General features: G+C 37.9%; 1 protein-coding gene across 3 annotated transcripts in view; it reads left to right on the top strand.

The window, feature by feature from the left end:
* Nucleotides 1-27,655, top strand: part of Slc4a7 (solute carrier family 4 member 7) — an 80,068-nt gene extending 52,413 nt beyond the window's left edge. For all 3 annotated transcript variants that reach the window (XM_050160498.1, XM_050160496.1, XM_050160497.1), the window contains 12 exons: nucleotides 672-917; nucleotides 4,879-4,984; nucleotides 6,300-6,461; nucleotides 6,987-7,100; nucleotides 8,074-8,235; nucleotides 8,388-8,639; nucleotides 11,770-11,838; nucleotides 13,060-13,233; nucleotides 17,031-17,162; nucleotides 20,167-20,264; nucleotides 22,208-22,315; nucleotides 23,720-27,655. In XM_050160498.1, coding sequence (XP_050016455.1) covers nucleotides 672-917; nucleotides 4,879-4,984; nucleotides 6,300-6,461; nucleotides 6,987-7,100; nucleotides 8,074-8,235; nucleotides 8,388-8,639; nucleotides 11,770-11,838; nucleotides 13,060-13,233; nucleotides 17,031-17,162; nucleotides 20,167-20,264; nucleotides 22,208-22,315; nucleotides 23,720-23,801 — 1,705 coding nt within the window. In that variant the 3' untranslated portion in view covers nucleotides 23,802-27,655. The remainder of the gene's footprint in view (nucleotides 1-671; nucleotides 918-4,878; nucleotides 4,985-6,299; nucleotides 6,462-6,986; nucleotides 7,101-8,073; nucleotides 8,236-8,387; nucleotides 8,640-11,769; nucleotides 11,839-13,059; nucleotides 13,234-17,030; nucleotides 17,163-20,166; nucleotides 20,265-22,207; nucleotides 22,316-23,719) is intronic.

Below are 27,655 nucleotides of genomic sequence, written 5' to 3' on the forward strand. Positions count from 1 at the left end.
TAGGCTGTTCATGGCGTGGGCATGCTATAGCTAATAGACTTTGAATTCAGCATTAACAATACCATTCCCTGGATGGCATATGGGCAGTCAAGTATTTTAACCTGAAACAGCGGAGGTATCTGAATATTTGTTGTAATTCTATTGCCCTGATTCTTTGCTTATTGGCTAAGCTGGTTCTAATTTTGATATGGCGTGCTCCACTGACGAGCAGGGCTGAAATGACTTAGAGTATCTCTTATTTGAAATTAAAAGTAAGAAACTACTTTTTTGTAGGGATAGTGGTGGGTGAAGAAGGAATAGGAGTGGCAAGATGTTGGGGTGCTGAGTGTTTTCACCTTACACATGGATTCTTTGTCTTCAGAAAGCCAGGCGCAGTTGCTTTTAACCTGTCATTTGTTTGATATAACTGTTTGCTAATGTAAGGGCTAGTGGCTTTATGCCTTTATTGCCTAGCATAGATACTGTAAATCTTTAATATAATAACCAAGTCTCCAGTTGAAGCAGAAAAACACAGAGCTTCATTTAATCATTATTTTGGCCATTTGGTAATTGTTATTTTTAAAGGAATCCTGTGTTGCTTGTGTTCTTACTGCTTGTTACGAAAAACCTTAGGTGCAAATGCTATTCTGTATGTACATGGTGATCATGTTCCCATTTATACTTCTCAACAGAGATTATCACCTTTCCTACCTATCATTAAGAACCAGTATTGGTCTGTGGACTTCTTTCTTGTGCATTGTATTGGTTGCAACAGATGCAAGCAGCCTTGTGTGTTACATTACTCGGTTCACAGAAGAAGCTTTTGCCGCTCTCATTTGTATCATATTCATTTACGAAGCTTTGGAGAAACTCTTTCATTTAGGAGAAATATATGCATTTAATATGCACAACAATTTGGATGAACTGACCAGTTACACGTAAGTGCTTCTTATGTTAAAGTTAAGTTTCTTCCTTATGTTAAAATACCTTTTTTCTAAAATATCAGAGCATTTTTTTCTAACTTTTTTTTTGTTTGCTTGTTTGTTTTTCTGAGAGGCTGTTTTGAAATTTCTTCTGCCAGTGGAATTAATAAAAAACTCTTCATTTTAGCCTCAAGCAGACTTTTCAGAAAATGGCAAAAATCAGCCACACTCTTTACCAAAATATCACAAGAATGATTTCTAGACAACATACTAAAATTCTTCTCCTGAAACCTCTTTAGTCAGGCCCACAGTTCAAATGACCCTGAGTATCACTGACCCCGTGCGGGGGCTCCTACTAATATGGTCATTAAGCAGCACTTAAAGCATTCTACTGCTTTCCTAACTTAAAGTTCCAAAGTCCAAATTCCTCCAAACAAAAATGTGATCAGGCCTATCACAGCAGTACCGCAGTCCCTGGTACCGATTTCTGCCTTAGTTAGGGTTTTTATTGCTGTGAAGAGACACCATGACCATGACAACTCTTAAAAAGGAAAACATTTAATTGAGGTGGCTTGTAGTTTGAGAGATTTAGTCTGTTATCATCATGGTAAGAAGCATGATGGCATGCAGGCAGACGTGGTACTGGAGAAGGAACCGAGAGTTCTACATCTTGATCTGCAAGTAACGTGAACTGAACCGTGTTACTGGGCATAGCTTGAGCATATATGAGACCATGAAGCCCACTCCCACAGTGACACACTTCTTCCAACAAGGCCATACCTTCTCCAACAAAGCCGCACCTCTAAATAGTATCACTCCTTATGAGCTTATGGGGCTAATTATGTTCAAACTACCATAGTAGGCAAGCTCTATCACTGAGCATCTCTAGCCTTTTACATTTTTTTTTTAAAGACAAGATCTCACTATATATACCTGGCTGATCTTGAACTAGCTATGTAGACCTGATTGGCTTGAACTTTGCCATTAATTAATTTTTTGTTAATTTTTGAGAATTACCTGAGTACTGTATTAATATCATTTCTTCCCTACCTTTTCCCCTTGCAACTCTTTCCTTGTCCCTTGCCCTCTCAAAATCATATCTTTTAAAATTATTATTGTTTTACACACACACACACACACACACACACACACACACTGACATGCAGTTGGATTTTTCTTTGGACCACCAGCTCACAAATAATGACACTGAGACTTGTTGTTAATTATGAATAGCTTAGGTTTGCTCCTTACTAACTCTTATAACTTAACCCATTTATGTTAATCTACATTCTTCCATCTTGCCTGTTTTCTCTTCATATCTTCTTGCTTCTCCCACAACATTCTGAGATTCATCTCTTTCTCCCTCTTTGCTTGGAAGTCCCAACTTTACCTCTTGCTTAGCTCTTAGCCATTCAGCTCTTTATTAAACCAGCTACAGCTATGTATCTCCACACAGACACTTATGAATATATAAATACAACCTGCTGACCCCATTTTATATTGCTTGAATATGTTTGTTTTGGGGGCTGACCACTTTGACCTATCACAGTACTTGTCCCTGGAGAAGACTGATTTTCCCTCTCTTAGTAGCCATTGATTGTCTGTGGCTCTTATCTAGAGGTGGGGCCTTATGAGACTGCCCTATTCCCTAGTGGGATGTCTACCAATGTCATTGTGTTGGTTTTATTTAAGTAGCTACATTGTTAAGATTTCCTGAGTACAGCTTTGCTAGGGTATCTTGGTCCTCTGACTTTTATAGTCTTTCTACTCCCTCCTTTGCAGTATTCTCTGAGCCTTAGGTGTGCGGGTTGTGTTGTAGATGTGGGAATGAGTGCCCCACAGGTAGTTGTTCTTTGTATTCTCACCCATTGTGGCTTTTTGTGAGTCTCTGCTGCAAAAGCAAGCTTCTTTGATGAGGGGGGAAATTAACTGTGCACACAAGAATGGGTCTTTAGAATGTAGCTTGCAATTGTACTGGTTTAGCAAAGTGACAAATTCACCTTAGGGTCCACGACCTCATTAGCTGAAAGTTGTTTATAGTGCCAGACAAGAATTCCCTCCAACTCAGTGAGAAATGAAAATTTTAAGCTTTAAATAAAAGAATATTTGAAAAGTTATGTGTAGTGATTATAAAAAATTTCAGACATTGGGGCTGGGAAGATGGCTCACAGGTTAAGAGCACTGGCTGTTCTCCGAGAGGACTTGGGTTCAATTTCCATCACCCACATGGTAGCTTACAACTGTATGCAACTTCAGTTCCAAGGCATCTGATACCCTCACGAAGACATTCATGTATGCTAAATACTAAAGTACATAAAATAAACATTTTAAGAAAAGTTACAGATGCTAAATAAAAGTCCAGTATGTCTGAAATGCCCTCTTTGCTGTCCAGAAGTTACATGTGCTTCTGTGCCACTACAAGGAGAAATGTGACCATTAGGACACAAAAGCTGTGCTGCAAAGATGGTTGAATGGGTGGCCTTTGCTTGCTGCCAAAACTGACACCTGAATTCAATCTCTAGGACCCATATGGTGGAAGGAAAGAACCAATTCCTAAAATTGTCCTGTGACTGCTACAGAAGTGTGGTGCCATGCCCACATAATAAATAAATGTAAAAGCATTCAAAATATAAACAGAAATAAAAACATGAGAGAAGGCAATCCGGGTGTGGTGATGTTGGAAACCTAGTGCTTTGGTAAAGTCGAAGATCAGGAGCTCATCGTCAGCCTTGACTGCAGGCTGGGCTACAAGAGGCAAACACACCCCAAATAATCAACAGCAAAAGGCAAATAGGCCATCTTTTTTGGTCCTACGCCACAGATCCTTCTCTTCTGTCAACCCATTTTTATCTTCCTGTTACCTTCTTTGCAGTCTTAGCTTGATGAGCAAAGTAGGGAGGGGTCTGAAATAATGGACCCTGAGCTACTTGGAAGTGCTAGACACGTCGATGCCCAGTCCCTTGTGTAACATCCTCTTTATATCGTCTTTGCTTATAATGCAGGGTGTTTTGACATTTACAAGTTGGTAGTTTAGGTGGTTTTAAATATGGACTGAACTCTTTGATCTTAGGCATCTCATATTATGCTGGTGGTTTTATTTGTTGAAGAGTGAGTGTTACACCTAAGGATGTAGGTAGTGAGAGCCTATCATGCCAAGGCTCTGGGTTCATGTCTCGCACCACAAGGTAGACAAGGTTCAGGTTGTGGACTAGCCAAAGATGACCTTGAACTCCTTTTCCTTCTGACTTACCTCCAGGGTGGTGGGAGTGTAGTCTGTGCTACCACATGCTAAGAAGGTTAAGATCATGAAAAGTTAGCACATGCTAAGAAGGTTAAGATCATGAAAAGTAGGGCAGTGGTGCTGTGGAGGCCAAGAGGATAGGATGGAGAGGTGAACAGTCTTGCTGTAAACATGATGGTGTCTTTTTCTCCATCCCAATCATATCCAACTAGTGTAATTAAGTAAATGTGTCACTGTCAGTTATGTTAGTTCTACTAATGTCACCCAAAAGTTCCTTCCTTTGGCTGGTTGTTTCTGAAGCATTTTCACCTTCTCCCCTTGTGCTCTGTTCACCTTTTTTACCTCCTGTCCACACTGCTCCTGCTGCAGCTGCTCCCCCACATTGTATCTTTTTTTTTTAAAGACAGGGTCTTGCTTCATAGTTCCTGCTTGCCTGGAACACCCTGTAAAGCACCACCATGGCTTCAGACTTGGGGTGCCCTGCTTCTGCTTCCTGTTTTACTTTTTACTTTCCATGCTTGCTACATGGAACAAATTCTGAGATATTAAAAGTTACAGTCTTCCTGGTTTACAAGAGTTAGTTCCAGGACAGGCTCCAAAAGCTATAGAGAAACCCTGTCTTGGAAAGCAAAAAAAAAAAAAAAAAAAAAAAGTTACAGACTTGTGCAATTGATTTAGAAAAATGTAAACATTAAATGTAGGATTCTTAAAACCTATCTTGCTCTGATTTCTCAGATGTGTTTGTGCTGAGCCATCTGACCCTAGCAATGAAACTATAGAACTGTGGAAGAGGAAGAATGTGACGGCAGAGAGCATTGTTTGGGGAAACCTCACTGTATCTGTAAGTACATTAGGGATTGAGAGATATTTTAGATCCCTGGGAACCTGACTTTTATCACTCCCTGTTTCCTTCTGGGGTGGTTTCAAGCTGTAACTTGTACTGACCTAGGATTTTCAGCAGTCTTCCTGTCTTAACCTTCCCTGTGCTAGAATTCAAGATGTGAGCTTCCATGTCCAACTTTCTATTTGTGCTGAACTTTTCTTCTTGATAATGATATGTATATTGTTTTCAAAATACGTTCTGTAATTTTTTTAAATGGTCATGTTTTAATGTGCATCTATGTGGGTGTGTGCATGAGTGCAGGTACCTACAAAGGCCAGAAGGTGTCAGATTCCCAGAGCTGAAGTTTCTGGCAGCTGTGGGCACCCAATAAGGGTGGTGGAAACTACTATAATTAAGAGCAAATATGCTCTTAACCTCTGAACCATCTCTGCAGCCTCTTTTGTGTTTTTTTAAGTGATGTGTAAAGCCTTAGACCAGTGCTTCTCAAACTCCTCCTTTAATACAATTCCTTATGTTGTGTTGACCCTAACCATAAAATTATTTTATTGCTATTTCATAACTGTAATTTTGCTACTGTTATGAGTCATAATGTAAATATCTGATATGCAGAATATGATATGCATAACTAACCTAGATCCAGGGCCTCACACAGACAAGGCAAGTGCTTTACCATTGAGCTATAGCACCAGACCAGATGTTGTTTCGCTAGAAATTTAATGACAGTTTTGCTGCTCATGAAAGACCATGTTTCACTCCCAGGTGTCAAGTCAGAGCTGAATTAGTTGCCTTTAATTTTTCCTACTTTCTCTAGGGTGAGTGGTAAAGCCTCATTTATTCCAGGCTGCCATCTGAATATAAATAGCAGACTTGCCTTGAATTTCCAGACCTTCAGCCTCACATCGAGAGAGATAAGGATCACAGATACACAGATATGTGCCACTGTGCTCCTCTCCACTTTTAAGGCAGTGCTCTGTCCATGCTCCCTTAGCATCTATAAAGAGTGCAGTAGTGATTTTCTGTCTCCTGCTTTTAATTAAACCAGCTGTCAGGCAGTGCAGTTGTGGCCTCCAGGGATGCAGAGGAGACATTTCGGTTAACAGTCACTGTGAGTTTTTCTCTAAAGGGAACATGCAGTTGAAAGGAAGGGGAACCTTGGCAAAATCCTCCATTGTGGTGATTTTTAAAGGAATATCATAATCTTCTAATTCTGAGTAGAATATAAAATTGATGCCTTAGATTCCACCATATTCATGAATACTCTATTAGATACTTGAAAATCTCCATGTCCTTCCTCTCCTGTCCTCCCCTCCAGGAGTGTAAGACCTTCCATGGTATGTTTGTGGGGTCAGCCTGTGGTCCTCACGGGCCCTACGTTCCTGACGTGCTCTTCTGGTGTGTTGTCCTGTTCTTCACGACGTTCTTTCTGTCTTCATTCCTTAAACAGTTTAAGACCAAGCGTTATTTTCCTACCAAGGTAACTGGATTGAATTTTGGTAATATTTATGTTTTCTTTTCTTTTGATTTATTTCAAAGCAACAATTATTGATTAAAGTTATTCTTTTATGCTAAGTAGTTTAAAAGAAATTCCTTTTAGTAAAAAATATATCATCTGGGTGGTAGTGGTGCATGCTTTTAATCCCAGCATTAGGGAGGCAGATACAGTCAGAGCTCTGTGAGTTCAAGGCCAGTCTGGTGTATAGAGTTCTAAGATAGTCTGAACTGTTGCACAGAGAAAACCTGTCTCGAAAACAAAAAGCAAAACAAGACTCTACATATATTGCATATCTGGGCATAGAGAAGGAAGATCGTACTGTGAGAAAGTGGAGGGTAGCTGTGACTTTTTCTTATGCTTTCGGGATTAAATGGATAGGCATATGTAACATACTTTTAATATAAGTCTCATCCATACATTGGGGACATATTTTATGAGAAAGACATGAAGTATTTACAAAGTCCAGGAAGTAATTCTATGTTTATGTTAATGTAATCTCTACTGTAGGTACGATCAACAATCAGCGACTTTGCTGTATTTCTCACAATAGTAATAATGGTTGCAATTGACTACCTTGTAGGAATTCCATCTCCTAAACTTCATGTCCCTGAAAAGTTTGAGGTAAGTATTAAAGCAAGTGGCTATTTGTTTTTGGAAATGCCAAACTACTTAGTGAGGAAAGGACTTGAGGCCAGGACATTGTTCTTATTAGGCAAGAGCTCTTGTGAACTGCAGTCAATTTACCTTTTACATTGACAAATATTAATTTAAGTTTTAGTAACTCCTGTCCTCCAAGCACTAGAGTGATTGCTCTAAAAATCAGTTTCATGTTACATCATTGAAATGTGTTTGATCTGATAAGGGGCCAGATTTTTGTCTGTAGTTGTTCTGTGCCAATTCTGACTCAGTACCATAACCTCCCCATAACCACTAGTTTCAGGACTCTAACCCAAGGTACGTTAAGAATTGATACAAGAGAAATTTATTTCACTATATTTGTAATTACATAGTTCCAGGCCAATCTAAGCTACTTAGCAGCACCTTGTTTATTATCCATAATAAACAAATTCAAACAAAAAAACCCGAACCTCAAACTGCTAGTCTCTAAGCAGTAAGCCTCTGTTCATAACTCTTTGAAGGTTGGGTTTGCCCCAGTGGGATGTGGTCTAGTCAGTAGGTCCCATGCCTTTCATGTGTCTGATTGGCTGGTGGGGACAGTCTGGCTGAAGGGCTGAAACAGAGAATGGTGGTGTTTCCCTTCCCAGCTTCTGTTTGTGTCTTCCTCTCCAGGAAGCTTACTCAGAAGCACAGTCATCTCAGGACTTCCAGAGGGTCAAGGAAGCTTCAGGGTTTCTTGAAGTCCAGACTGTACATGTCACTTTGGCCTTACTTTGTGTATAAGTTACAAGATGATCTTGAGTTGATGGAGAGTTGGCAGGTTCCATAACAGGGCATGCTTGTAGACACAGGATGAAATTTCTGTCACTGTCTGCACAGAATTTACCACACATCCTAATTCAGCTTTTCTTCTATCCCTTGGCATTTCATGGAATAGAGGAATGAAACTTTTTTCTTTGTTCTTAAACTTTAATAGCCTACTGATCCAAGTAGGGGCTGGATCATAAGCCCTTTGGGAGATAACCCTTGGTGGACATTGCTAATTGCAGCCATTCCAGCTCTCCTCTGTACCATTCTCATCTTCATGGATCAACAGATTACAGCTGTAATCATCAACAGAAAAGAACACAAACTCAAGGTATTCTCAGAGGCTTCTTTGAGGGTATTTTCTTTAATAGCAAGAATACTTAAAAATACATTTGAAAACTAGTTTCTTCCTTCTTATAATTAATTTGGAACTTCAATATAAAGGAACAATCTAGATTTACTGGTGTTCATTTCTCTCTTCAGAAAGGAGCTGGCTATCACCTTGACTTGCTCATGGTTGGTGTCATGTTGGGAGTCTGCTCTATCATGGGCCTGCCGTGGTTTGTGGCTGCGACAGTGTTGTCTATAAGTCATGTGAACAGCTTAAAAGTCGAGTCGGAATGTTCTGCTCCAGGGGAACAACCCAAGTTTCTGGGGATTCGTGAGCAGAGGGTCACAGGGCTGATGATTTTTATCCTGATGGGCCTCTCTGTGTTCATGACTTCAGTGCTAAAGGTAAAAACCCTTTGTGGCGTGGTGGCAGGGTTAACATCCCGCTTAACATTTGTACGCAAATGTATGGAAATGAAACGTTGAAATATGTGTGGAATACATAAAATCAGCGCGCACACACGCACACCCCCCCATAATTTAAAATCCATTCACGTTTAGAAATACTGTTCGGCAACATTTTTCGTATGGTAAACATGTAGATTAATAATAATGCCCTGTAGATCTGTCAGTTACAGCCTGCAGTTGGAAGGCGTTAAGCAGCATGTGGTTAGAACATAGTACAGGAAGTAATCAGAAGCAATAGGAGAAAAATGCTTTGGTTTCTTTAAAGTACTCTTAAGTGAATTTGATGTTCTTTTCTTGATAAAGCACATGAAATAAAAGTAATAAACACTAAAAAATAAAAAAACAAGATTACCAATGAAACACATAAGAAATTCAGTTAAATACATTTTTATCACATCCTTATTTTACAGAATATAGTTATATTTTACAGAATATAGTCATTAAAAATAATTATGTAGTATAGTATCTAATTTGAAACTTTTTCTTTATCATGTAAAAGCCCAACTCCATATTTGTCTTTGTTATTTTGGTTATTTTTCTTGTAAAGAAAATGGCTGAATAAAAGCTGACACACTATAAACTAGAAGAGACTTAATGTATATTAGCTTTAAAAGGATGTTCTTCATTGATGAAATTCCATGGGCTTGTTTTATGTACTTACTAGCCAGTTTAAGTGCCGTGTGTCTGGACTGCTCTCAGTACCCTTCGACACGGGATAGCAATAAATAGGGTGTAGTGTTGTCTTCCTGCAGGGACTCCATAGTTTGCCCATGAAATGGGCAGTTGTGTAGTGCTGAGTGTGTTTTAAAGGAACTTGGAGACAAAAGAACTATTTTATGTAGTCTTCTGAAGGTGAGGGCCCATTGAAGCTTTTTGAAAGTTGCCCCTTAAGTCTTATTATAGTTTCCAAATTTCTAATGAATTAAATGCTGTATATAAATAGAAAAATTCAACTCGTACACGCAGAAAACTCTACAATAAAACTTAGTCTCTATTTTTTACTTTTCAAAAGTAACTCCTCAAAGACAATTTTTTTTCAACTTGGTGATTTAAATTCAAAAAAATTGTGTGTGTGTGTGTGTGTGAGAGAGAGAGAGACAGCACTCGTGTGTGCACAAATATGGGTACACGTGTGCAGTAGTGGGCCATGAAGGTCAGAGAATGGGTTCCAGAGACCACTCTCAGGTTGTCTGGCTTGAATAGCATAGCGAGGAGGTGAGCAGGTCTGCTTTTTGTCCCGCCTGGCTCCCGCACGACTAGCTTTACACCCAAAATAACAACACACAAACTGTATTCTTTTAAACACTGCCTGGCCTGTTAGTTCTAGCCTATTATCGGCTAATTCTCACATCTTGATTAACCCATTTCTAATAATCTGTGTAGCACCACGAGGTGATGGCTTACTGGGAAAGATTCAGCATGTCTGACCTGGCGGCTGGCTCCATCGCGTCTGGCTCACCTCCCTTCTTCCCAGCATTATGTTCGGTCTACTCTGCCTATCTAAATTCTGCCCTATCAAGCCAAGCAGTTTTCTTTATTAATTAACCAATGAAAGCAACAGATAGAAGTCATTCCCACATCAGAATAGCAAAAACTTTGACCAACGGAGCCCCTTGTTGACCCTCAACTATGTTAACTTGCTCTGGTAATATTTGGGCGTGGTGGCTTATGTCTGCAGTCTTAGCATTTGGACAAAAGTGAAGTGGGAAAGGGGCTATACAGAATTGTTGTAAGTTAGTGGATAGCTTGGGCTACATGCCTTTGACCTCCTTGTGTGCATCAAGACACGCGTGCTTGCATGCACATGTATATCCACGTGTGTGCACACGCACACACAGACAGGGAAGGCAGAGAGGAAAGTAAGTTAAATTATGTTGGTATCTATCATCATTGTAATCTTAAATATTGTTATAACTATAACTATATATTTTATTTATTTAGTTACATATTTTTATTTTTTGAGACAGGGTTTTTCTGTAGCATTGGTTCCTGTCCTAGAACTCGCTCTGTAGACTGGACTGGCCTTGAACTCAGAGATTTGCTTGTCTCTGACTCCTGAGTGCTAGAATTAAAGGCATGTGCCTCCACTGCCCAGCCAATATATTTTTTTGATATTTATTGAGCTCTACATTTTTCTCTGCTCCCCTCCCTGCCTCTCCCCTCCCCCAAGGTCCCCATTCTCCTAATTTACTCAGGAGATCTTGTCTTTTTCTACTTTCTACTTCCCATGTAGATTAGATCTACGTAAGTTTCTCTTAGTGTCCTCATTGTGGTCTAAATTCTCTGGGATTGTGGTTTGTAGGCTGCCCAGACAATATTTTTACACTTATGTTTATATTGATTCATTTTTCCTAGAACAGATATTTTCAGTCTGCTTCAAGGACTGTTGGAGTCCCTGGCATTCTGTCAGAATTCCACCAGGGCCTTCCATTCCAAGGGCTCCATCCTGCAAAAGACAGCACTTTCTGTGTATCTCATACAGAAGAGCTTATTGTAGCGAATTGCTGTAAACTAAACACAGTTGCAAGATGAATACTCCCTGTCTCTTGTTAAGCAACCGCTAAAGAGATTTACAGAAGTGTAAAGCAGTGCTAGTCCTGAATTTCACTTTGTTTTAGAAATTGTAGTCTTTCATAGAAATGTGTTCTGGGCGTGACTCAGTTTGTAAAGTACTCATTATACAGGTGTAAATGCTGAGTTCAGATCTCCAGCACCCATGGGTAAAGAGCCTGTCATCTTATCACCCCAGAAGTAAAGATACATAAATCCTCTGAGCTTATTGGTCAGCTAGTTTGCCTAATTGGTGAGCTCTCTAGATTTGGTAGGGGACCCTTTCTCCTTATTCTTGAGTGCACTCTCTTGATGAACAATCTGTAGATCAGTTGACTCTCTAATGTATAAACAATAAATATATGTTTTCTTCTTCTGTGTTGGAACGTTGGTCCAATCCTTATCAGAAAAGAATTTTCAATTCTGTCACCATAGTTACTCATTAATGTTTCTGTATACTTCTTATTGTAAAATTATTTAGTACAATGAGTTCTGATTGTAGTACTTTTATTTACAGTTTATCCCAATGCCAGTTCTATATGGTGTTTTCCTTTATATGGGAGTTTCATCACTGAAAGGAATCCAGGCAAGTATTTAATAATGACACTATTTAAAAATGGCAGAAGCTGTACTTGTGACTATTTTTTGTCTTGTTATATCAAATCGACATTTGCTGAGTAGATTATTGCTTACTGCATATTTTTACTCCAAAGAATGAGATGATAATTTACCTACTTTAAATCCAAGGGAACGTCATATATCTACCTGCTCAGGGAAGACTAGTTTAGTGAGGGGAGGGTCAAAGGTCAGAATGAAAAGACTTTACCCCAGGTGGAGAACACTTTCAGCATTGAGACAGAAAGGATATACAGACGTTTATGTCACAGTGAGGCCTAGCACATTCGCTGTGTTCTCTAATTCTTACGATGCTGACTGATGGAGGAAGAAGGAGCTCCTGTTACAAAGCAGGACGTGAAACTGGACTCAGGGACCAGTGCTTACCTGTGCTCTGTGCACACAGTCTGCTAAAATAGACTCAGGTGTGTACAGACCCGAGTTAAAATGTTTAGACTAGAAGAGAGCCCCATGGTGGCCACTTCTTCTCACAGAAACTGTGCCATCCACAGTCACTCATTGCTGTGAAAATAGCTGGCAGCACTTCCCAAAGCCAGCACTTAAAAAAAAAAAATTATGTCTCCCATGGTGAAGAAATGATACTGTCTCACTTGATTTTTATAGCCATTTTGTGGGGTGGGTAGGTTGATTTTACCTCTGATTTATAAATAAAGAAATTATGTTCAGAGGTATCCAATGTATGAATTGGTGATTTCTCTTCATAACCTTAGTGGTATTAAGCTTGAAGAAACCTCAGAAGACTGTTAGTATTTAATTGTGCATATTGAAAACAGTTCAAAGACATTCAGTATATTTGAAATTTGACCAAAGTAAAATATTTTGCCTGTTTCGTTTTGCTTTTTTGAGTCAGGGCTAGCCTCCTAGGCCGGTTTAAACAGTCGTCACCCATGGGGTAGGATTATAGGTATATACCACCAGCCCTGGCTGTCTTGATCTCCTCCCTCCCTCCCTCCCTCCCTCCCTCCCTCCCTCCCTCCCTCCCTCCCTCCCTCCTTCCCTCTTTCTATCTGAGATTGTTTCCTGAAACATTTTTCTGTATTATCAAAACACACCAAAGAACTTATAGTTTCATGTAGCACAAATACATAAAACCCTAAAAGTTGGAATTTCTTAAATAGCAAAAATGGTTTTTGTTGATAAACCTCTTCTTTTTGTTATTTTACATGTGTAGTTTTTTGACCGCATCAAACTATTTGGAATGCCTGCCAAGCACCAGCCAGACCTGATCTACCTCCGCTACGTTCCCCTGTGGAAGGTGCACGTGTTCACTGTGGTCCAGCTGACCTGCCTCATCCTGCTGTGGGTAATCAAAGCTTCTGCTGCTGCAGTCGTTTTCCCCATGATGGTAAATTTTCAGATTTATCTTGTTCCTAATTCATAATGTAATACTCGTTTTCATGGTAACATTTAAAAAATTTGTTACTGACCTTGCGGAAAGAAATACCTCCTTTAAATATCTTAAGTATTTTAAAATGTAGACGAACTGTTTCTATCAATAAACTAGTACTTTGCATTCTGGGTATTCTTCTCTTACTCTGCAGTCATTTATTTTTAATATCTTAGCCCTTGGGGTATAAGGCTCTATGTTGTAATTCTGTGTAACTTCAGAACTTAGGACATTTATAGAACAAATGTGATTGGCAGGTGCATAAAGCCAAGCAGCTATAAGATATCTTGGCTTTGAAACGGCATGCTGTAATGTCTTTCCTAGAAACTACATATCTGGAAGTGTAAAACTTAGGAAGTCTATAGAGGGTTTTAATAGGACACAGTCCATACAATTCATTAAATCACCATTTAGTATTTTTTTTGCATAAGAGCTATGCAAATAGGTATTGTTTGTCCTTTTCTGGGTACTATGTAAAAGGCAATTACTGACTTAGTTACAGAAAATGTTAAGAAATTCAACTGTTAGGACTAACTGAGCAATACTGCCTACCCGATCACAAACAAATCACATGCCAGTGAAGCTATTAAAGCAAGGTTACAGATTTGGAAATTAAATCCTATTAAAATGTCAAGCTAAAGAATCCTATGGATGGGCTAGAGAGATGGCTCAGAGGTTAAGAGCACTGATTGCTCTTCCAGAGGTCCTGAGTTCAATTCCCAGCAACCACATGGTGGCTCACAGCCGGCTATAATGAGATCTGGTGCCCTCTTCTGGCATGCAAGCATACATGAGAGGAATGTTGTATACATAATAAATAAATACATCTTAAAAAAAAAGAATCCTATGGACTTAAGGAAAGAGCATCATAATGACATTTCTAAGGCGTTGAGCACAGCTGTATACTTGAAGGAAGATGTATATCACATGGGCTTTGTTATCAAGGAAAAATAAATGCAGCAAAAATCAGGAGTGGACCAGGGTCTCCCAAGTCAAGAGTAGAAAGAAATGAGAGCCTAGAGTATTTGTGTAAGCTCAAGAAGAAAAGACTTGTAGCCACAAATGCACAAAAGACCCGAATGGACTTAAGTTCATCAGACATCTAGAATGCAACAGTTATTAAGTAATTTTCTGCAAAGGGCCAGGTGGTAAATATTTTAGGCTTTGTAGATCAGGAGAATATTATGTAGGTACTTGAATAATACAAGAGAGAAATACATGTTTATAGTTTCTTTGTAGTAAAATTAAAGAAATAGTACTTCTTTAAAATGCAGGACTGCTAATGAGAAAAATGCCATTGTCTTTTTCTGAGGGAACATTTCACTCAGGTCAGGTTCAAGGACAATACTGCATTTATTGGTGAGGTTAGGGGGTGCGACTTAGTGGTCTCGTCTAGAATGTGTAAAGACTGAATTTGCTTCTTAGCACTGAAAAGAAGATAAAGAAATCTCAGAATTATTCCAAAAGTTGTCTGTAAAAACCATTCTTAGTTCATGAGCTCTAGAAAAATGGCTGATGGCCTAGGTTTGACTTAGGATCAATGAGTTGTCACTTCCTGATTTATAGGAAGTGGATTATTGTTATACTTTATATGAATTTTCACAAGTAGCCCAAGGAAAAGGGTTCAGTAGCTGAGAGTACCAGGCTCAGTTTAATGAACAGTAAAGATCAGACAGTCTGAAGCCAAGAGAAAGCTGTAAGCTTTTCTCTGGAAACACTAGAAAGATCTCAGCACCAAAACCTGATGAAGTTGTGAAAGATCTATGGCATGTTCTTATCCAGATACTCTATGTATTAAACTGGATCAGCTGAAATGCTGGTACATATGCTCAGCATTATTTCTTAGCATCGTATATCATAATAAAGCAGATAACAATGCTTTACCATTAAAAGGAATTATCAGCATATTATAATTATATACCTTTCACCCCTCAAGTTAGAATCTAATGAAAAAAGAGTAAAGAACCATACGAGAATTAATAACCGTTGTATTTGAGTATCTGGATAAGAACATATCAGAAGTAGTAGATAATGTCTACCTCAATAGTGTTAATCATGGGAAATAAAATTGATTAGAAGTGACCCAACTTGAGAAAATGTTTAAGGGTAAGCTGAAATAAAAAGGATAATATTTTTTTAAGGAAAAAAGCTTTGCAGTAGTACTTGTGTCCATTTCTTACAGCTTTTTTGCAAAGTTTGACAAAACTTTGACTGTGTGACTTAAAACTATAAAAATTATTATTACAAATATTGGAGACTAAAAGTGTGAAATCGGGTTGTAGGCACAGGACCGTCTGTGAAATCTGCAGGGCGTTCTCTTCCTAGCTTCTTGCTGTGTTGCTTGCCCTGTAGCTGTTTAGCTACAATCTGAATTGTCCCCGTGCGTCTTCCTGTGACTCTGCACACGGCACGACCATTTTATAAGGGCCCCAGTCAAAGTGTTCTACATGTGCGTTTCGAGATGGAGGTGGAATCATTGTGAACCAGATAAATCATTAAAAATGTGGTTTGCAAAAGTGTTGTGCGTGTGGGTTACATGTGTAATTGTTATGTGCATCAGACAGTTTCCTGCTCGGTTATATGTAAATTATATTCTTGTTAAAAATCAAGACTTATAAGTTACAGAAAATAAGAAATCAGTTAAGCATAATTCGGAATGGAATCTTTCTGACTGCCTAACTTTTCTGTGTTACATCATGCTGTCTGGACAGCCAAGCTTGGAAACTTCTGTTAGGTCCATACAATGTGGAACTGGTATAGCACTGAGTGAGGAGACCAGAGACATAGACTAATGGGGTCAGAGGTTTGTTGTTATATAGAACTGTATTGGTACTGGAATACCATGGACAGATTATTTTATTAAAAATGGTCATTTCCTTCATCAGAAAGTTTAATATATAGTGTTGAGAGAATTATCTAAATACTAACATCTTAATAAAGAAGAAATCCTAAGTGAACTCAAAATTTAAGAGGTAAATGAAGTTGTAGTAGAAAACTTAGGATTTTATATACATATGTGTGTATACATATAAATGTATATAAATACATACATTCACACACATATACATAAACACATACATATATGTCTATCCCAGTGGCTAGAGAGACTTTTTAATGAAAATGGGAAAACTTAGAGGTAAAAGAAGGGTAAATATATTTAACCGTGTGAAGTATTTTTATGTGATAGGCAGCATTTAAACAGAGTAGAGCTGTAGAGCTGTGAACCAGGAGAAAGTATTTGTAACACAAAGTAGATGAAAGGTTTCTACTACACTAAACAGTGCACTAACAAGTTAAAAGCTACTTTTAAGGTAAAGGGAAAAGAAGTAAAAGATAAACTTAGCAGCAGCAGTAATAGAAAGCCAGTTGGCTCTGCAAACATACAAGCTTCCAGCAGCTGTCATAGGATAGTGAGTTCACATCCACCCTTTCCTCTCAACTCAGTGAATGACAGCGTTCAGGCCTGGGGCAGCTATTCTAAGGCCTTACCTAAGGGTTGCAGCGTTGTTTTATGGTAGGTATTTACATCATGAAAATCTTTATTGAAGGGGGCAGAATGGCTTTTTGATTTTATTCCTAGGTGTGAGTATACAATGGGAAGATACAAATAAATAACTCGGTTCCGTTCCAGTAAGTGTTAAATAACATTTAAGCAAAATGAACATAGCATTTCCTGTTATGTATAAGCTTTAGCAATCACTTGCTTTTCTCTGTCAGTGTATGTACTATGTTTCTGTCTCTCCCATCTTCTTTAGGTTCTTGCACTAGTCTTTGTGCGTAAGCTCATGGATCTGTGTTTCACAAAGAGAGAACTCAGTTGGCTTGATGATCTCATGCCGGAAAGTAAGAAAAAGAAAGAAGATGACAAAAAGAAAAAAGAGAAAGAGGTAAGAAGACACCTTTTAGTGTTTGCAGTGTTACCAGATCCTGTTACCGTCGCTGTCACTGCATTTTAACCCTCAGAGAGGCTGGGAAGCACAGATACTCCATCCTGCTGTGCTGAGATGAGGCGCAGAGCTGGGTGATGTCACTCAAATACTGCTTCCCACTGATTTCCCAGTCTTGCTGCTGTTTAACTCTGACACAAGAATACTTTTAAAAAATTGGATATTCTGGCCGGGCAATGGTGGCACACACCTCAGGAGGCAGAGGCAGGCAGATCTCTGAGTTCCAGCCCAACCTGGTCTACAAAGTGAGTTCCACAAAAGTCAGGCCTGTTATACACTGAAATCCTGCCTTGAAAAACCAAAACAGGGAGGGATTGGGAGCATATTCTGTGAATTAAAAAATACAAGAATTAGAGTTTTTAATAGTACTAAAAATCACACAATAATGTCTGATTTAATCTTAAATACATTGGGTGTGTTAGTGTGTAGCACAGTTTACAGTATTTTAGTCGTCTGACGTAGTACACTAAATAAGTTTAAAGGTGTTGAAGACTATTAGGGGCTGGGGAGATGGTCCATTAAGTAAAAGCTGCACAGGCATGAGGACCTGAGTTCACAGCCCTTAGCATCCAATTAAAAAGCTGGGTGTGGCTGTGTGCAAATGTGATTGCCACCCTCTGGAGGCTAGAGAAGAAGGCTAGCTCCAGATGGAGCACACAGCTGTGTAACAGCAGTACATGAAGAATGATGGAGCAGGACACCCAGTGACCTCTGTTCTCTATAGGTCACACACAGACACACATGCAAGGGAATGAGCCTATAATCAGGCATAAGTCCCTTATATTTTTTACGCTTTTGGGCAGTGACTCATGGTGCTGCCTTTGAATTCAAGAATCCTCCCACCCTAGTCTCCAGAGTATCTGGAACTAAGGCGTACTACCATCCATGCCTAACTATATTTTTAGGTTTTTGTTTTTCTTTAAAAATGCATTTATTTATTGTTTTGTGTATATGTTCATGCTCAGGATATGTAGTTGGAGGCCTGTGTGCCACAGCACATATTTGGAGATGAGAGCACAATTTTCAGGAGTTGGTCTTATTGACTTTTATGTGGGTTATAGGGTCAACTCAAATTGCCAAGCTTGTACAGCAGGTACCTTTTCCTGGTTTTTAATTCTAATATTCAGTAGTCTGTACCATCGTTAGTTAATCTGTACAGTGATATTTAAAAAAGAAATACTTTATTCTGGATTTGGTGTTTTTTAATTATGTTTGTGCTTTTACTGACTAGGAAGTAGAAACTAAATATGGTCTTGTTGGTTGCAATACTTTCCTCAGTATTCCTGTCTTAGTTACTGTTGCTGTGAGGAAACACCGTGACCAAAAGCAACTTGAAGAGGAAAGAGTTTATTTTATTCACAGTTCATTATCAGAAGCAGGGAGAGCAGGAACTGATGCAGAGGTCGTGGAGGAGTGCTGTTTAAACTACCTTGCTTCCCTTGGCTTGTTCAGCCTGCTTTCTTGTAGAACTCAGGACCACCTGCCCAGGGGTGGCACCAGCCACAGTGGACTGTGCCTTCCTCCATCAATTGCTAATTAGGAAAATGCCCTACAGACTTGCCTACAGCTGGATTTTATGGAGGCATTTTCTCAGTTGAGCCCCCCCTCTGTGATGATTAACTTGTGTCTAATTAACATAAAACTAGTTGGCTAAAGAGAACAATTTCTATTCAGAATTTTGTTTGAAAATTAGGTGAGAGATTCAGTTATGTTTGTTTCTCGCTGAAGTGAGCATTGCTGTGTAGCTGATGCTAGCCCATTCTCCTTCAGCCATCCCTACTCCAAGTGCTTGGGATACATTTGTGCACCACCATATCTGGCTACTCATTTTTAAATGTCATAGTCTTACTTAAATATAAATTGGAAAGGGTATATTTCTTAGCCAGAATTATAACTATTGTAATTATTTGAATGAGGTTCTGATTTTTTTAATAGAAAGTTTTGTTTTCTTTAATATTGCATGCATAAACATGTAAACTTCTGGTGATTTTTCTTCATTTAGGGTACTATTTATTTGCAAAATACAAAAAATAAGCAGGTCATATTACTTGTTTTTTGCTTTAGTTAATCCAGAAACATATAAATTTAAAGAACAGATGTGAAAATGTGTTTTAAAAGTCCAGGAATCTATTTTCTATCACAGTAGAAAAGAAGCAATGGGAAGAGAACACAAGGCAAAATGAACATTATTCTGTTTTCAAGAGTCTTTCTAAAACTGTCATTCAGTAAGTTGCTTATGCAGTGTCTTCCCCACTGAGTTGCAAAGAATGCTGGGAAATTAGTGTAGCAGTTTTAAATCAGGGTGCATTCTAAATTGTGTCAATTGTAAATGGTAGGATTTTTGATAATGGGGAGCTGAGATGAGCTTGATGCTCTTTCTATACTTCTTTGCGTCTTCCTCCATTATTAAGGGGTCATTTTTATCCATGTTTATGTTGTTGTTCAGGTGGTTTTCAACCCAGGATGATGTCCTCTCCAAGGGACCTTTTCAGTGTCAGAGACACCTGGAGAGGCTGCTGCTAGCATAAGTTACATCTGGACTTGAAATGTTCTGTGTCCACAGATCTTCCACTAACACAGGGATGTAGACTGAGAAACTGTGCCTAATATAGATTAGCTTTTATTGTGCCCTGTGCTGAGACTTGAGACGTCAGTTTTCTCCCCTCGGCTATGTATAGCTAATATTCAGACTGAGGTCATACTGCTTTTCAGACAGCATTAATTAATCATTCTCAGAAATAGTGATTATATCTTGGGAAATAAATTTCTACCAATAGTTCTTATAATTTCATGCTATTATGTGTTTATATTGCCACAAGAAGTTTTCAGTTAAGACAGATACATTGTTTATATAATGCTGTCAGTTTCTTTAAGGTACTCTTAGTAACAGACCCTCCTGGGGATATTCTGGAGAAAGTAATCTCTTCATGTTTGTGCTCTAAAGGAAGCTGAACGGATGCTTCAGGATGATGGGGATACTGTGCATCTTCCATTCGAAAGAGGAAGTCTCCTACAAATTCCAGTTAAAACCCTAAAATATAGGTAAGATACAGCTTTGTTTTGTACAGTATATATATTTTTTCCCATGTGTCGGGTTACAAATGAAGCATATAATATGTCTTTGAAATAATGCTGAGTAAATGTTTCCCTAGGGAAAACACAGTGGCAGGTTGGAAGGTTTACCATTTTCAGCCTGGACATTTGGCTTATATGATGAAAGTCTAGTAACCATTCCAAGACTTAGCATTGACTTTGTCATGCAGTTCTGCAGTCTAAATGTATGTGGTTGGTAGCTTGAGCAGGATTTCACTAGGTAGCCCTAGTTGATCTAGAAATCCATGCATACCAGTTTGGCCTCCAGTTTACAGAAATCTGTCTCCAGAGTGCTGGCACTAAAGGTATGTGCCACCAAGCCCTGCTGCAGTCTTAAATATGACTTAAAGTATGAACAGAGGTGGATTTTTTTTAAAGCAACTGGTATCAATCACTTATAATATAGCTGCTATTACACTGTTATTTTAATATTGTCTAATTTCTTCTTTTTGTAGTGTCTGGTATTGAACCTAGGACCCTGCATGCTTGGCAAACCATCTCCCACTGAGCTACTTCCCCAACTTTTTTTTTTTTTAAATAGGGTTACTATTGCAATGATCAAACATGATAACCAAAGGCAACTTGAAGAGGGAAGGATTTATTTTGCTTCCTTTTCCATATTACTGTTCAAAGCTGTCAGGGCAGGAAACTGAAGGCAGGAGCTGATGCAGAGGCCTTGGAGGGTTTTGACTTATCGGTTTGCTCTCCTCATAATTTATTCAGTATGCTTTCTTAGAGTACCCAAGACCTCCGTTCCAGGAATGGCACATTTTAGAATAGGGTCCTTCCCAGTCACTCACTAATTAAGAAGATGCCTAAAGGCTTGACTACAGCCGGTTTTATGGAGGTATTGTCTCTATTGAGGGTTTTTGCTCTCTAATGACTCTAGCTTTGTCAAATTGGCATAAACAAGCCTGCACACCAATTTTTATAGTTCATTCTGAAGATAGGATCTTACTAAGTTGCCAGCTACCCTTAGACTTACTATGGTATACTGCTCAGCCTCTGCCTCCTGGTAGCTTGCATTACCCACCTCAGTCATGTAATCCAGTATGACATTTGTGTTTGTAGCTTGTTTGCATGAATTGTTTTTCTTTTGGTTAAAAAAAAAGACTAATAAATGTATTTCAGTTTTATCTATGGAATGTCATATTACTTGTGACCAATGACAATGAATGCATGTTATTTGTGGATGTAATCATTGGATTAGGGGTCTAAAGTCATTTTGCAGTATTTTGTAGAAATGTTACATTTGACTTTTATAGTAAATAGGCAGTATTACTATTCTTTGATTTTGATATACCCGATGAAATAGCACTTTGACACCAAGACTATGAGACTATCTAGCTAAACAGTGGTGGAGTCATTTTTGTGCCATCTGCTATGTTCAGAGCTTCATTGTCAGTTGTGCTTTTATTCCAGCATAAAAAAGATTTGCAAAACAAAAACAAAAGGCTTTTAGTTGTTGTTGTTGTTATATACTGTAGTTTTTTTAATTGGTGAGAGTGTGGGTTATAAGTGTTTTGACTAAATCTGTGCAGTTTTAGGCTTGTAGACACAGTAATTGGTTTTTATGTTATCTCAATGATCACAAGGTATCGTGGCTGGAATACTGATGAAGAACTATCTAAATTGAAAATGAAATGGGTTTTGCTAACATAATCAGTCCTGCTTAGTTTCAATGGTAAAAGAACTTGGAGTTCTCTGTGAAGACTTGATAGCAGAATTCCAGTTTGTAATACTTTGTTAGATCATAGGTTTAAGTGCATGCCAAATGTTTTCTCAATTTTAAATTGATGAAAACAAGAAATTTTATGATGCTAATAAAAATGACAACATTAATGCTTTTTGCAAGTACTGGATACTAACCACAAAGTGTATTTGTTCTTCAGTATTGACCCTTCAGTTGTTAACATATCAGATGAAATGGCCAAAACTGCCCAGTGGAAGGCACTTTCCATGAATACTGAGAATGCCAAAGTAACCAGACCTAACACGAGGTAGTTACAACTGTTTATGGCTTTGTAACTGTTGCTAGTGTCCACTCATATTAATTTACCTAATGTATCTAAATATATTCTCCTTACCGGACAAAACCAATCCTCTCCCCATTTCTTTCTATCTGTTCTTCTACTTTAATTATGGTCTGATGCGGGTTATAATTGTTTTTTTCCTCATGATTATGATTTGTAATTCTTAAATTTACAATTGTGTATTTCAGAAAAGAATTTTTTACCATTTTGTAGTAAAAATAAATTCTACAAAGCAGTGCATATATATTTTTGTGAATATAGTTATATTCACAAATTGGATATATATTCATAATTAAAGGTTTAATGGAGTGTAATTATATTCAAATGAAAATAAAAAATATATATAAAGAAAGATAATTACTAAGAATTAAATTAATGTTTCTGGACATAGTGGCTCACACCTAAATTTTCAGTCCTCAAGAGGCAAAGGTAGGAGGAGGGACCCTTGTGGTTTTTTTTTTGTTGTTATTGTTGTTTGTTTGTTTGGTTAGTTGGGTTTTCAAAACAGGAGTTCTCTGTGTAATAGCTCTAGCTGTCCTGGAACTAGCTCTTGCAGACCAGGCTGGACTTGAACTCACAGAGATCCACCTGCCTCCACCTCCCCAAGTGCTGGTATTAAAGGTGTGTGCCATCATGCCCAACTCTTTATCATATATTTTTTATCTTTTGTTTTCTTGAGTTCTAGTTCTGAGCTTCACTCTTCCTTCTTTCAGTTTCTGACTGTGATCTCTAGGGTTTTACAAATTTTTGAACTTCACACTGAGTGCCACCTTTTCACATTCTTCCTGCACCCTTGACTCAGTGTTTATGGTGTTATGGTGAAAATAAAGGCTATGTAGTAATATCAGTGTGTCTCTTTTATATTTAGCTTGTCATGTCTATTCAAAATCACATTAAAGACAACATCCTGGCTTTACTCATGCTAAAAAAAAGTGATGTGTTGGGGCTGGAGAGGTGGCTCAGTGGTTAAGAGCACTGCCTGCTCTTCCAAAGGTCCTGAGTTCAATTCCCAGCAACCACATGGTGGCTCACAACCATCTGTAATGAGGTCTGGTGCCCTCTTCTGGCCTGCAGACATATACACAAACAGAATATTGTATACATAATAAATAAATAAATAAATAAATATTTTTTTAAAATGTGATGTGTTGGGAACAAGAAAAGGCTCTAAGAGTTAGAACGGTGAATATCGTAAAATACATTATATTCATGTGTTAGATGCAGAAGAAGCAAGAGCAGACAGGTTGTAATAGCAAGGTGTAGGTTGGTGTTAGCTCAGACGTATAGTATAGGTATTCTTTGTTGACCATTTAAGAATTTAGGATCAATTCTTTTAAAAGTAATTTTCTCCTCATTGTTTGTTTTAAACAGCCCTGAAAAATCTGTGAGTGTGACAATAAATTTCGAAGATGAACCATCAAAAAAATACATGGATGCTGAGACTTCATTGTAAAGCAAACCAAAAGGAATATATAGAGATATATACCCGTCTGTCTGTATGTATGTATATATGTGTACATATATACACACACACACATTATATAAAATGCACATGTGTCGTGCCATTGTGTATTACAGTGCTGCTTGTCACGCTGTTTATGCGTGACTGGGTCTCTTTGAAGTAGCACCTGACGTTGTGAGCACCATGGAGACTGTATTAATGAAGCGAGGTACATGGTCTTTACTCTTCAGATAGTTATTTTTTGGTGGGGTAAAGCCTTTCTGTTCTGCAATAGAAAGATTTGGAAAACTGTATTCAATCTGCTTTTCTTAAATTTCTTTGTCAGTGGCAATCATATCAACCTTAAGTGATACATACTTAGTCTATATATTTATAATTTTTACCTGGATTTTGAGAGGTTATTGTCTCCCTTTTCGTAGTTTTTATAGGTAGAATCAGGAGTTTGCCCATGTTGTGGGAAATGGCATATCCTGGCTTCTCTCTGAGCTTCCTTCACGTAGCTGTCCATCATACTTCACAGGGGATGAACATCCAGGTGATTATAAATTATTGGAGACTTTCAGGGTAGGAAATTGATATCTTAGGATTTATTTTTAAATTTTAAAATTTATCTGGGCTTCCATTCTGATGGACAAGTAAAAAACAAATTCTGTGTGACTTCTCATTTAACACCCACACCATTAACAGCATTTTGAGTTTTTTAAGAAGCTATAAAGTGCCCATTTGCAATAGTTAAATTTTGTTACCTTTGTAGTAAGGCTTTTCCAATACTTATACTTTTCTAGAAACCCAGAGTCCCACTGTTCTTGTCTTTGCTGTCTTTTACTTAAAGTGGTCTTGTATGTGTCAGGTTCAGATGTCTTCTGTTGTAAGTAGTAATAAAGAGTCTGCCCCCTTCTCTGGGCTTGTCATCAGTGCTCCTTTATAAGAATACCTTTCATTATCTGTTGTTATTCTTTCTATTGTATGCAATGTATTTAATAAGTTTTTACCCACAATATCATTTTTAAATATTTTATTTATTTTAACTGATATGATACTTAAATATTATATAAATATTTGAGACAGTAACAACTATAGAGTAAATTGTTCCTGGTGTAGCTATTTGGTGCTCACTTGCATTTCTGTTTATTACCTGAAATCAGTGACAAACTTACATCTTTGATATAAAGCACTGCCATATTTACATTTTAAAAGGAAGTTGAATATTTTCTCTGCAGCTCAGATTAGTGACATCGTTCCTGTCCTGTGATAGCATTGAGGTTCCAGTATTTCTGAGCTGTCTTTTAAACATATAGCAAATTGTCATCTTTTATATACTCTTAGCTCCCCACAGAATAAATAAGTGCTGTTTTCAGGCTGTGGACGAAATGATTGGGGCTGTGAGAATGCTATGACCAGAGAATAGATAATACACAGAAATCGCGAGAAGCCCCGGCAACATTGATGTGATGGGGCATTAAAGTTAGAGCGAATGTTTAAGGAAATTCTCATGTTCCTTAGTCATTTCAAACTAAAGTACAAAAGTGTGATTAGTCTTTAGATCAAAGGAATAGAATTGCCCAAAGCAGGTATTTCTAGCAAGTTTGAAGTGGTTTTAGTTCATTCTAAACTATGTACCAATTAGTGTAATTCCCTCCCTTGAGAGCAAATACTGGATTCTAGATAAAATAGTAGTTGGCACCATCTGGTACTATCTGAGGAGTTCTGTCGGACTCCCTTAACCTATGATGGGGAGTATTGCCATGGTGCTGTGGTCACTGATGACCTCCACTGAAGTGATTCTCTGCATTCAGCAGCGTAGTGATTTCCAAAGTCCCCATTTGCTGCTATTATAACCCTCTGATGCGCCCAGACAAGAGAATTTCCTCATATCGTTTCCTTGTGTCTGGACATCAAAGGGTTAACATTTTGCAGGAAGTGATTTTAAAATTTAAACTGAAAACTACCTGGTATCAGAATCTTCCTGTGGATTATATACATATAATCCAGTGCCAGGAAAAAACAAACAAAACAAAAACCATGACTTACAAAATACTTTGCATCTAAGATGTTTCACTGTGGTTTTGGTTGTTAATGGCTTCTCCTTTCTTTTGACTACTTGACTTACAGTGATCTGATACGACTACTCCTCTGAAGAGCAGAGGGAATCGACTGCTTCTTTCAGATGGTTACGTTTTTGTGCTATTTTTGAAAATAACAATCATGAATAACACTCATTGCAAGACAGCAAGAGAGATAATTTGCTATATATACATATATATATATTGATTTTTAAATGCTGCCTTAAATAGGTGTATATGAGCAGTAGTAATTGCTATGTACTGATTTACCTCAAGGTGCAAAATAATTAAACTTGTAAATACCCATTTACAAAATCAATTCAGAGAAAAGCCCTGCACTTTCTTAGATGCCTTGATTTTCAGAGTAGAGCTTAGAGCTACTGAACACCACGGCCGTGGAGCCGCCTCAGGATTCTCTTCCCTCCACTATATTTTATTTATTTATAGATGTGTGTTTACAGAGACTATAATAAATCCTGGTGTTAACTATCTGAAATTTACTTCCTTTTTATTGCTGTTTCAACCTAAAGTAGGAGCTTTTGAGAAAACAGTAAGTTAGCTTCCTGATGGTAAAGGGGTGATTCTGTATCTATTTTTAATAATCTTAGATATGCAAAAGTGAAGTACAAGGTCTTTAAGACATTGTGAGTGTTCGTGTATGTGTGTGAAATCACGCTTAAATCTCTTAGCTTTTTAAGCTTGTGGCGTACCAATGTTCAGATTTGCCAAGCTTTCTCTAAGACATATAGGATGAAGTGTTTTTGTGTGCTAATGCATGTATTTATTACGATTTGTTTCCTGCTGAGAATCACTAACTCTTGTTTCTCCATTCCCCAAAGTGTTTGTTTCTTCCACACACTGAAAGTTGTGGCTTGAGTATACGGTTTCTGGCTTTCCTTTCACAAAGGCAGGTTCAAAATTCTGCAGAAAGAACAGTCACCGACATGAGGTGTCCCACTGAGTTCCTGTTGAGGTTTCATGAGTGTGCACCGCTCAGCAGTTCAGAATCTGCATCCTGACAAAGTGCTCAGAGTGGGATACGTGAGCCAGCAATCAGCAACGTGATTCAAATGTGTTTACATGAAGTCAGTTACATGTCTGAGATTGATTCACGTAGGCTTTATCATTGTTATCATTTGTACTGCAGAGAAGTGAATCGTCTTCATTTAGTCAAACAGTTACTTATTTTTAGAAAGTAAATGCATTCAAGTTTTCATATAGTGTTCCAGTCACAAGATTTGATTGTTTTCACTGTAAGGTCCTTTTTAACTTTCCGAAAAGTAAATTGTCAAATAAAATCATGTAAAGATTATTTTAAAATTGTACATGTACTTAGACTTCAAGCCCCAATTCTATGGTTTTTAATTATATGTTTTGCACATTGATTGTTTCTGTGTAGCTTTCTTTTGTTCCTTTGTTTATTCAAAAATTTTGGCTTTGTAAGGGTAATGTGTCTTACAGTGTTTACTATGTTAGGTTTAAATTAAAATTCAGATTTATTGTCCATTTATATAATATTTGATACCTTGGTGTGATTTCCCAATACAGTTACAATGTTTATGGTGTTTATAATTGCAATGGTATTTTCTTTTGTAATAAAAAATCCAAAGTCAATTAAACAAATTGTAGATCTGATATTTTTCATTTATGTGAAGTACAAGTCTACCTGAGTCTATAATGTGAGCCATCCTGCCTTTCACATTTGTTTCCTAATTTTTAGAGAAAACTATTTTTTGTAGATGTTATTGAAAGTTGAAAGAGCAATAAAAGTCTGCATAGCAA

The sequence above is a fragment of the Alexandromys fortis genome, unplaced genomic scaffold, assembly GCF_014885135.2.
Source record: "Alexandromys fortis isolate MF-2015 unplaced genomic scaffold, M_Fortis_MF-2015_v1.1 scaffold_116, whole genome shotgun sequence".
Lineage (NCBI taxonomy): Eukaryota > Metazoa > Chordata > Mammalia > Rodentia > Cricetidae > Alexandromys > Alexandromys fortis.